This window comes from Chinchilla lanigera, unplaced genomic scaffold (genome assembly GCF_000276665.1).
Source record: "Chinchilla lanigera isolate Chin_1 unplaced genomic scaffold, ChiLan1.0 scaffold00076, whole genome shotgun sequence".
Taxonomy (NCBI): Eukaryota; Metazoa; Chordata; class Mammalia; order Rodentia; family Chinchillidae; genus Chinchilla; species Chinchilla lanigera.
The window spans coordinates 3,705,736-3,716,731 of record NW_004955477.1 but is presented as its reverse complement, the minus strand read 5'-3'; the positions used below and the strand labels follow the sequence as shown (position 1 = coordinate 3,716,731).

At 41.9% G+C, this 10,996-nt stretch overlaps 2 protein-coding genes across 7 annotated transcripts in view; one reads left to right on the top strand and one right to left on the bottom strand.

Moving 5' to 3' along the window:
• The window catches only part of Bccip (BRCA2 and CDKN1A interacting protein), a 13,966-nt gene extending 4,464 nt beyond the window's left edge, over nt 1-9,502 (bottom strand). Inside the window, exons 1-3 of the mRNA XM_005401998.2 lie at nt 9,212-9,502; nt 3,555-3,629; nt 2,780-2,860 (exon numbers count right to left, since the gene is read on the bottom strand). Coding sequence (XP_005402055.1) covers nt 2,780-2,860; nt 3,555-3,629; nt 9,212-9,379 — 324 coding nt within the window. The 5' untranslated portion in view covers nt 9,380-9,502. The remainder of the gene's footprint in view (nt 1-2,779; nt 2,861-3,554; nt 3,630-9,211) is intronic.
• Uros (uroporphyrinogen III synthase) overlaps nt 8,971-10,996 on the top strand; it is a 34,179-nt gene continuing 32,153 nt past the window's right edge. Inside the window, exons 1-2 of one of the 6 annotated variants that reach the window (XM_005402001.2) lie at nt 8,972-9,164; nt 9,829-9,931. The gene's annotated coding sequence lies outside the window, so the exon portion shown is untranslated. Of the gene's footprint in view, nt 9,165-9,663; nt 9,932-10,996 lie in introns of those variants that run through there. The other 5 variants (XM_005402000.2, XM_005402002.2, XM_013503052.1 and 2 more) reach the window with 5 other exon arrangements.

The following is a 10,996-nucleotide window of genomic DNA, read 5'->3' as shown; positions in this document are numbered from 1 at the left end:
AAAATGTTCTGTCTGCTCACATCCCATTGCCTACAGTTCGGTTCCCGGTACCGGAGAAAAAAAAAAAAAAAAAAAAAAAAAAGGAGAAAGGGACAAGAAGTCCAGGAAAAAACATGGTCTTGGTTCTCTAAGACCAACATCTGAGTTTCCAAGAGCTTCAGAGTATCACCCCTACACACATACACACACCAGCTACTCTGGCAAAACCTGAATAGAAAAGGCAGACAAAAGGCCAGGGAAAATACAAGGGACCCTTCTCAAGTCCTATGGAAAAAAAAAATTACTCAGCTCATAAGCAGTTAACACCCCTCAGAGCACCCTCACTGTTCCTCTCCTCACAATGGGCTATGTTCCACAAGGGTCTGCTGTTCCCTAAGTCTAAGTTCCCTAAGGGTCTGCTGTTCCCTAAGTCTAGGCTCACCATCGCATCTAAAATGATCTGGCTCTCCAGCAATATTCCAGCTGCTTAACCCACTTCTCTGTTCCATCAAACTCCATTTCAGTCCACAATTTTTTAGACCTAAGTACTGAGCATTAATGTACTACAGACCTAAGTACTGAGCATTAATGTACTACAGAGAACTTCCCTTCATCTCTAGCTTCTTTCTCCAATTCATGCATACACAACTCACTGAGCTCCCCTTGTCTCTCTATGACCCTAGGAGCCTATATTAGTGTCCAAATCCACCTCATCCGAAAGGCTCCAACAAATGTTCTGGGCAGTCAGCTCCTAAGAACAAAAGCTCTCTATTGTCAGGACATCTCAAGAGTCTCCTTAGACACCAAAGAAGCTGTAATTATAACTAGAGCTTTGGCATGATCCACGTGAAGGCTGAGCTATCTCAAGGACAAAAGCAACTGCCTCTCATATATACCCATCAGGTTTTGTAAGACACTAATCAGAGATCAGATTTATTTGATGAAAAAGCACGTGGTCTGCTTCTTCCCATTGCCCTAATGAAAGCTCCTATAGCTTTTATTTTTCTCATTAGCAGCGAAGGTCACTAATGTTATCAGAAGGCCTGAAAATGTCCGTTGTATTTAGTAACAAATCTTGCAATGCACAATTTTTACCAACAAAATTTTTAAAGTGTTTGAGAAATGAACAGAGAGCAGGGAAGTGGGCACAGTCAAGAACTGCTTAAGAAATTTGGCCTCGACAAAGTGAGGTGGCTGCAAATGAGCCACCTAAATGAGCCATTACACTGTAGCTGTTTCTATTTTTCACAAAAAGAGGCTGAAGAACAAGTTCTGGGAATGGAAAAGACATCAACAGTGACTGCTACCCATGTATCTATCATGTACCAGACACTGTTCTAAGCACTTATGTCATTTTATTCACCTACCCAAGATGCTAGGTAGGTGCTAGTATCATTCTGGAACTAAATTAAGGTCACAGGAGCAAACTACATCTTCTCCAGATGGCCCCAAAGACATTCTCCTCTGACAACTGCCCACTGAGTGGTGAGCTGTGTGTGCCCTCCCCTGGCTAGACCTTCCCTCACTTGGAGACCACTGTGTCTATGCAGATCAAGTGACTAAAGAAAAGGGCACTTCACCGTAATACGCTATACATTTCCACCTGGCTCTTTTGGGCTGCTCGCTCTTGGAACCCAGCTATCACGCAGAAAGGCCCACATGGAGCAGGACTGAGGCCCCTGACCCTGAGTGCAAGATGGGTTCCCAAAAGAGGCAACGCTAACTCGCAGTCACATGGTTAGCCATCTTAAAAGTGAATCTTCTAGTTCCCTGTTGAGCCTCCTCAGCTAATGTGACACAGAGCAGAAGCAGACGAGTCATTCTCACTGAGCCCTGTCCAAACTGCAGATCCACAGTGGTCTGCTTCTTCCCATTGCCCTAATAAAAGAAAGCTATTGTAGCTTTTATTTTTCTCATTTTCTTTATACTTAGCACCAAAGGTTGCTAATGTTATGAGAAGGCCTGAAAATGTCCATTGTATTTAGTAACAAAGATCCTATCTTTCAGAGTAATTTTTATCAACAAAATTTTTAAAGTGTTTGAGAAATGAATAGAAGGCAAGGAGGTAGGCACAATCTAAGACTGTTTTTTAAGAAATCTGGCGAAATATGAAGACAAAGTGAAGTGGCTGAAGGTGAGAACTACTTGATTTGCTATTCTTTGACAGTAAGCTATGGGGTAGTTGTGAACTACCAGGTACACAGCAGAGCCAGAACTCTACTGCATCTGTCAATGATGACAACTTGCTTCTCCTTCAAATGCTCCTCCTCTGCTTTTATGGTATCGCTCTACTGCTTTTTCTTCTACTTCTCCAGTCGTCCATTCCTTCTGACCACTGCTGACACCGCCACTACTGGTATGACTAGTGTGTGTCTGTCCCCTGCGTTCCTTGGGAAATCACAACCACTTCTGCTACAACCTCCAAGTCTCCAAGTCTCCAGGTGCTGCTCAATATTTCACCTCCGTATGTCACAGGCACCCAAACTCAAAGTGTTCAAATTCAAAGTCATACTCTTCCTCCTAATCCAATCTTCCATGTTTGCTTTCCTGGTTGCTCAAGCCAGAAGCTTGGAAGTCATCCTTGACTCTTTTCTCTCATTCTCACAGACAATCACACACTAAGCCCCATCACATTTCATCTCCCAAGTATCTTCTGAATCGGCCCACTTCTCTCTTCCATTGCTGCTACCTGGCTTATAGTACCGGGCTGATTAGTCCTCCAGGGGTACATCCTTCCAGCTGGAACTGAACAGGGTAAAGAACTCATGTAAATCCAAATAAAAGCAATTGTCCAGCTTACCTTAATCACACTCCCAATATGGTTCTGTTGAATTAAGAGATCTGTTAGTTCTGCAGTATTCACAGGAGCCTTTAGGAAAAGCTAAAAGGGAAGAATAAGTTTAATTAAGATCCAAGTTTCTAATAAAACTTAAATCCCTTATTCAAATAAAAATAATGAAATTTTAAGACTTGACCAAGAAGGTAACCTAGAAAAGCAACCCCAAGAAGAAAAGTGCAGAAGAATCAAAGAAGCTAAAGGTTAGAAAATTTCAGAAAACAAGAATTAATGGTAATGAGGCAGTTTGGGGAATAAAGATGGAGGAGGAGGAGGATGGACAGAGGGCCAAATGTGGTGACAGGTCACTGGAGGCTATAAAGGTTAAAGACCCAAAGTCAGACTATATAGTGTTAAAGAGTAATTGAGTCAGCAACAATGATTGCAGCACCAAAAAGTGCAGTCAGTTATATGATTGTAAGAGCTGTTGTACCTCACTAAGTTTGGATGTGAAGTACAGAAAACAAAATAGTAGCTCAAGGAGGGTTTTTTATAGGACACAAAAAGCTTCAACATACTAATCAGGGGAAGGGATCAGGGAGGAGTGGCACGAATACAGAGGATTAGCTCTGGAAAAGAAGAGAAACAGTTCTTCCTAGGAAAGTATAGAAATGGGAATTCTCTCAGTACTGCCCCAAAAAAAGGAATTCTGAAAGGATGAACTTTGAGAGAGGTTGTATTGAACAGCTTGAATTTTCTTAACAAAGCAAATTTGGACGTAATATATGAAAGACAATACCTGCTGTAGTAATTTCTTAATTCCATCATGATCATTATCTGAGATGGAATAAGCTTCAAATTCAATATTCACTTCCTGTAAAGAACATGCAAAACAGACTGTCAAATATAAATGATTGTGGCCCTGTTTTCCACTTGCAAATTTTTTCTTTTTTTTTTCAACTTCCACTCTTTTAGTTTCTTTATTAGTCATCTACAAAAGATGCCAAGGGGACAAACAACAAAAGACAAGAATAAGAAAATGTTATTTGCATAGCTATAAATGTCTAGGCTTCAAAACAGATAATGACTGCTACAGAAAGCCCTTCCCAGACCTCGCTGTGATCTGGTCGAGTTTGTATTTGTAATCCTACGGTAAAGTTATTGGAATTCTCGTGAGTTAATTTCAGTCTACCACTTTCAGCATAACCCATGATGTGTATAAAGAAACAAATACACATCTATAATGGTGGGGAGCTAAGGGGGTCCTAAGCCCAGATACAATAATGGCTAACTGGAACAAAGGCCTCAACCCAAGGCTGAAACTAGGTGTTATTAATTTGTGAACAGGGGAGTGGCTTGGAGATGAGTGACTGTGAGAAAGGTGGGAAACAGGCAAATACTGAGCTGGGCTGGGTAGGAGGCCTGATAGCACCTCTGCAATATGTAGAGATATGCAGAAAGAGTAATCTGCATGTCACAGATTGAGGAAGTATCTGGTGTTTTGGGGTCATTGCTTGGACTTTGATGTCTATCCTTTAGGCCCTGAGACGTCACTTCATTCACTTAGCAAATATTTATTGAGTATCAACAGGTATCAAGCACTTGAGATAAAATGGTAAGAATTACGAACATGAATGATCTTGCTCATAGGAACTTATGTTTTAGTTTAGGTGGGTGTGGCCGGGGATATAGCTCCGTGGCATAGACGCTTGTCTGGCAAGCCTGAGGTCATGAGTTCGATTCCCAGTACCCCCCAAAAAAAAGAGTTTAGGTGGGAATACAGACACTAAGGAGATACTCATGGAAATACACGTAAAACTGCAACTGTATTTGCCACTAAAAAAAAAGATACATGGTACTATAACAATTTTAAACAGTGGTACTATAACAATTTTAAAAAACAGGAAATCAAAGTCTGGAAAAGCATCCTTAAAGAAGTGCCATAAGCTGGGAATTGAAGAAAGTAAGAAGGTTCCTGGAACAAGGAACAGCATAGGCTAAGGCCCTGCAGCCAAGGGAAATATTATCAGTCCAAGGGACTAGAAGAAGCTGTACATTAACGGGGCACCTTTATGTATCTCTGCAAAACAATAGTTTATAAAAGATGCTACTGAAACAACCCAGAGAAAAATGAAACTACTATTTCATTCCAACAACAAAGCTTTAGATGCTTTTATATGTTACACAAGAATTAGTCCTTGAGCATCCTAATCATATTTTTGTAAGTGAATGTGTACTCTGATGAAATATCATATTTATAAATGTACTTCAAATTTTGGAATTTGGGCCTCAGCTGAAGGACTTACCAGAAGAAATCAGACCTATGTTGGTCTTGCTATCCTGACTACACATATATTTACATGCTCTCTTGGCTGTGATATCAGCTTCAGCCTGAGGACTTCAAATTCCACTGTGAAATAGGCTCAGTCAAATTATATAAATAGTAAAACCCAGTGGATTGGATGGGAGTGTTCCAAAAGGATCAAACTAAACCAAGTAACTGTCATTTTTCAGGACTTGAATTAATTCCTTAGAAATAATTTTTCTTCTATTTGTTATTTTTAAATTTCTATAGGGTAAAAAAATCAATTTCTCAACTCTATGCAACTGCATGCTAATTTTAAAAGGAATTTCCACTGTCAAGAGTTGCATCGGACAAGCAATGTCATTTGTTGTACTGAAAACCATGGTGTCCAGTATCCACTCAGACAGGACACCCCCAAACCAGTCCCAATTCTCTTGCTCACAGAGGGCAGGTCAGGACCACATGGAGAAGACCAAACCCAGTGAGCACTTAAAATAAATTCTTTAAATATCTGCTACGTAGATAGAAACTTCAGACCTATATCCTAGACTACTATGGCACAGCCATTCCAACAGATTCTAAATGGACTATCTGTCCACACCTCTTTGCCTGCATATGGCTCGTTTATCCAGTTTCATATTATAACTCTGAGACTTCCCCACCCTCGGTGGTTCAGAATTTAAAAATTAAGGCTGTGGTGTCTAGCCTTCTCATCCTTTGGGGTGAGCTGTAGACATTTTTTATTCTGTTACATGAAGTAGAAAAAGAGCAAGTATTTTGAATGAATGCAACAAAGTAAAGCAAAGATGTAAAATGTGAGATTTCCAAGGTTCTCAATGGCAATGTAGGTTCACAGGCCCAGTCTGTTCCTGAAACTAAATTGCTTTCCAGCCCCTGGAGAAAGACAACTGTATCTTATCACACATTCTGCTAAATCTATTCTGCCAGGGTTTCTATTAAACACAAGTAAGAGTCCTAACTATACGATCACAAGAGCCTTACCTAAGCATGCCTGTTCCTTTGCTTCACATCCTTTCAGTATCCCCACCTTTACTGGTTAACTTTCCTGTCACTAAGAAAATACCATACCAGCAATTTAAGGAAGGAGAGGTTTATTCTCATGGTTTTCTACACAGCAAAAACAAGCTGTGGATGAGCGAACATCTTAGAAAGTAAAAGCATCCTTCAAATACATAAAGGAATAAATATCCACTAGGTGTTTCAGTAAGAGGAAACTGCCCTAAAAACTAACAACAACAACAACAAAAATCAAACGGTAAAAACTACAACGATTGCAGAGAATAGAGTTTAAGAAGTCTTATTCGCTACTTCTCAGTATCCTACTCCTCTCCAGAGATTGTCAAACGACACACACATAATTTGATACATTTAATTTATTCCCCTTACACAACAAATATACAATGTTCTTTTAACTTGCTGTACAGTCTCCCTTATAAAATAACGATTAATTCCTAAATTCACAGGGCTAATGTGTACATTAAGTGAATTAATACAAAATACACAAGAGCCTGGTGGGTAAATTCTTACCATTTATTAAATCAGGCAAAACTTCTTGCCATTTACAGAACTGGGTGATGTATATACTTTATATTTTGATACTTTCAAATTATGCTCCAAAGAGACTGAGACTGCATCAATTTACACTCCCACTCACAGCGTATGTGGCTATTTTTCTATACTACCAAGGATGGTTATTATAGTACACAAAAGTTTTAGTAATTGGCAGTCTGTTTGATTTTTCCTGTTAATGCAAGAAGCAATGATTTCTATAATCCAAAGCTGAGAAAACACCCAATTGAAAGTTCTTGTAAGTGAAAAATGGATGTGCTCACCTAGGCAGCACATGTACTAAATGAAAAATAGTGAGGAGGCACACAAGGCAGGAAACCAAAGAGTTGGTTTGGACAGGAAGAAGTATCACACACCCACACCACAGTTTCATCCCTAATCCCTAAGTGCATCCACCCTTCTCCACATCCTCGTTTCCACTCTCATTTTGACTTGGGCTTATCTCTATGACTTTACTTCCCATCTCTCAATTATTCTGATCCAGCCACTCTTCCTTTCTGTCCCTCAACCAAGAGGACGTGGGTTTTTCTTAAAAATAAAGTAGGAAGTCCACAGAGCACTCTGAGCAGGAGAGTGAGGACACACCTACAAGATCTCTGGTCATGTAAGTACAGACTATAGAACGACAAGAATAGGAAAGGCAAGCTAGTTAAAAGCTGTTAGAGTGGCACAGGCAAGAGAGAATAGAGGTGTGGACTGGGATGGCTGCAGAATCAATGATGAGAATGTCTAGATACTGAAGGTAAAGCTAATGGGATTTACTAATAAAGTAGATGTGGGATGAGAAAAATGAGGAGATTAAGATTAACATTAACTCACAGGTTTGGGGCCTGAACAACTAGTAAACTAGGGGACCATTTACAGAAATGGTAACAATTAAGAGAAGCATAAATTATAAACTCTGCTTTGGACTGTTAATTTTGAGGCATCTATTTAAGACATTCAGCAGGGCAGCTCAGTCAGGACCCCTTCTGTCTCTCTCGGAGAGAAGCTGTCTTCCCCCAACATATATATTCTGCTTTTAACCTCCATTGTTCCTAGAATTCACTCTTCAGTTTTAGAGAACATGAACTCATGCCAGACATCTAGTAGGTTGGGCATGTCTTTCCCCTACATCATTTGGAGATTTTCCACCAAGATCACTGGACAGAGACATGGGGAACTACGTGACTTACTTCCCAATGTGATTCTCATTTAATCAATATTACCTAAGCAATTATGCTCATAATCTTATTGGTTGACCATAGTTTTGTCCCATGTCATGCCCACCTTGTGATTTCCCATTCTTCCCCACCTCGGACCTGCCTCCCTCATGGTTTTGCTCTATAAAAAAATCTCTTAAAATGGCAAGGTCCTTGGCAACCCACTCTTGACCCCTTTTGTCTCTCTCAGACAGAAGCTTTCTTTCCCCAATAAATATATTCTGTCCTTTTTTTTTTGTCTTTTTGAGACAGGGTCTCACTATGCAGTTCAGGTTAGCCTTGAGCTCACTCTGTAGACCAGGTTGGTCTTGAATTCGCAAAGATCCTCCTGCCTCAGCCTCCGAGTGCTGGGACTACAGGCGTGCACCACCACGCCCGGCTACTCTGCCCTTAAAAAGAAAAAAAAAGACACTCAATAGCCTTAAGGATCACTCAGGTCTTAATTATTCATTCAACAAATAAGGGCCTATAATGCCAGGCACTACACTGGCAGTTAGTAACTATTCTGAAGAATGAACCCAGTTCTGTAAGTCCATAAAAATCAAACAACATGACTATGTCAGCTGTTTTAGGGAGGCAGAAAATGCAGCTTATCTAAAATCTAAACAAGGAAGGAAAAGCTCTGCAGCATGAAAAACTTTCAAAACGACTACAGAACAGCACAAAAATGAAGCGTATTCTACTCTGGGTTTTTCTGTTTGTTGAATGTTGGTTTATTTTTGAGCGGTGGTGACACTGAGAACTGAACTTCGGAGTGCAGAGCTACGCAGAAAGAGCTAACACTTTCTATTTCATTTTGCGATACCATCTCCTTAAATTGCCTAGGCTGGCCTTCAACTTGCAATCCTCCAGCCTCAGCCTCCAGCGTAACTCAGATTACAGGCATGTACAATATGTTCTACACATGTGTGACTATAACGAAAGGAAACCCGCAGGTGTAACTAATATGCTCTCGTTTTTTAAAGAAATGAAAGACGGATGTGAATGAAGCACGCAAAGTGTAGGAGGCCAATAATTGCTGCAGGGGTGGGGAGAGACAGAGTTTGCTGACTCCTTCCGGACTATTAAAAGATCTGGGGATTTAATGAAGGCGGTCACTTTAAAACCTGAGTGGGTGGCGGCGGGCTTGGGGGAGGGGTGTGACCCGGCCAGGGAAAGAGTCACAAAATTACTGTGCCCCAGGTATGGAAAAGACTCAAGCGGAGCTTCAAGAATTTATTACCTCCAATTTCTGCTTACCGACCCTCAGAAACAAAGAAGCCACCACCCTTCGCGGCTCACGGGATCACCATACTGCTTTTACTACCAGAAGGTACTTTCTCCGGTATAAATCAAACTGGTGTACCATGTCATTCTCACCTCGTCCACGATCTCGTCATCTTCGTCCTCTTCTTCGTCACTGTCTTCACTGTCCTCGTCCTCGTCTTCCACTTCATTTTCCTCCTCTTCCTCTTCACAACGGACCTGGGCTCCCCGCAGCTGAGGAACCCCGCTCCCCACAGCTCTCCTTTTGGCCCGGGAAGCCATGTTGCCGTTCACACTGCGCCTGCGCAAGTTTCACCCTCTAACCTTTCGGACCAACTATTACTAGTTGAAGGTGTGGGAGACTACTAAAAATCTCGGCGCTGAGTCGATGTCAACCCCAGTGACCCTGTTGAATTACATAATTCTGATGTTGAAGAGTCCCGTACAGCTTAAAGGCTCTATCCAGGCCTTTTCTTCCCTCCGCACCCCTCTTCACTTCCTCACTCCTTCCACGTCCCCCCCTACTTCACATAGTGGTTCGATCCACCTGACCAGGCTCCTTCCGGGGCGCGCAAGTTAGTGCAAAGACCCGGTCCCCCGGCCAGTGAGCGCTCCTGGACCCTAGACGTTGGCGGAGGTGCTGAGCCTCCTAGGGCGGGGCGCTGTGTGTGTTGTCTGGCAGTTCGGCTGAGTGGTGGTGGGTTCCAATTCTGTTGTCATTCCCCCTGCAGCCTTTTCCCTGGGACTGCGAGATCCCGCCCCTCGACGTTGCGGAGCGTCGGGCAGGGCAAGGTCCCGCCTCTTTGCCCTTTAAGGCCTCGTAAGTTGCACGAGGTAGGTGTCACTGCCCACGGTACGCGTGTAGACGCTGGCTCGCGGGAGTGCAGAGTTCTAGCGCTGCGTGACAAAGTGAGGGGCCGTAGCTCTGGTCTGGTCCCAGTTGGAAGGTCAGCTAGACCTGGCAGATCCCCGCGCAGACCAGGACCGGCCTTGCGAGGCTCTGAGAGTTCTTTTTAGTAGGCAGAGATTTTCCTTGCTTTCGAGGCTAAATTAAAGGCCTGAGCCTGTTCTGAGAGAGTAATTGAAGGGAGGCTGTGATACACAGGAGAATGTGTGTTCCTCAGCTGCCTTTAGCTGTGGTCAAGTGAAAGTACTGTCCAAGGTTGCCAGATCTATCTTAAGAGAAGCTGGAGTTCTGCATTTTAACTAGAAATATTTCAATTGATAAAGCTTTTACCCTGTAAATAGGATCTTCCAGTTAAGTTGTCTCACAGACTACCAATTTTGAGCTTGTTGTACAGGCTATTATTTAGAAACAAGATCATTAATTAGGGAAAACATCAGCTCTCTGAGAATGAGATCCCTGGTTTCCCATCATTTTCTATGTAAAAGTAATGGGTCGGATGTTTGATTTTTAAAACGAGAATGAGCTGCCCGTAGTAGTCAGGTGGTTATTGCTGAAGAGGTTTAAGCAGAAGCCTGATGATCTTTTCTCAAGAGAACCTTCATCAGGAGGATATAGCGTCAGGAGGCCCTGAGTGCCCATGATGGGTTCTGTGAGGTCCATGCCATAGATATTACAGTACTTACACATCGAGGCTCCACATCTGCTGGGATGGCTTAAAATAGCCATACCAAGTCCCACAACCGTGCAAAATATATTCTTGTAACATATACCTATCAAAAGGCTACAACTAGGGGAAAGAAAAACTCAAACCATATATATATACATGTCACTGAGACATCATGAGTCATTTCTTCCCTGTTGCTTTATACCTTTTTATTGTGATAAATATATAGCACAAATTTTACCATTTTACTCAAAACTTTTAAGTGTATAGCTCAGTAACAAGTACATTCACAGTGTCCATCTCTAGCACTTTTTGTCTTGCAAAAACA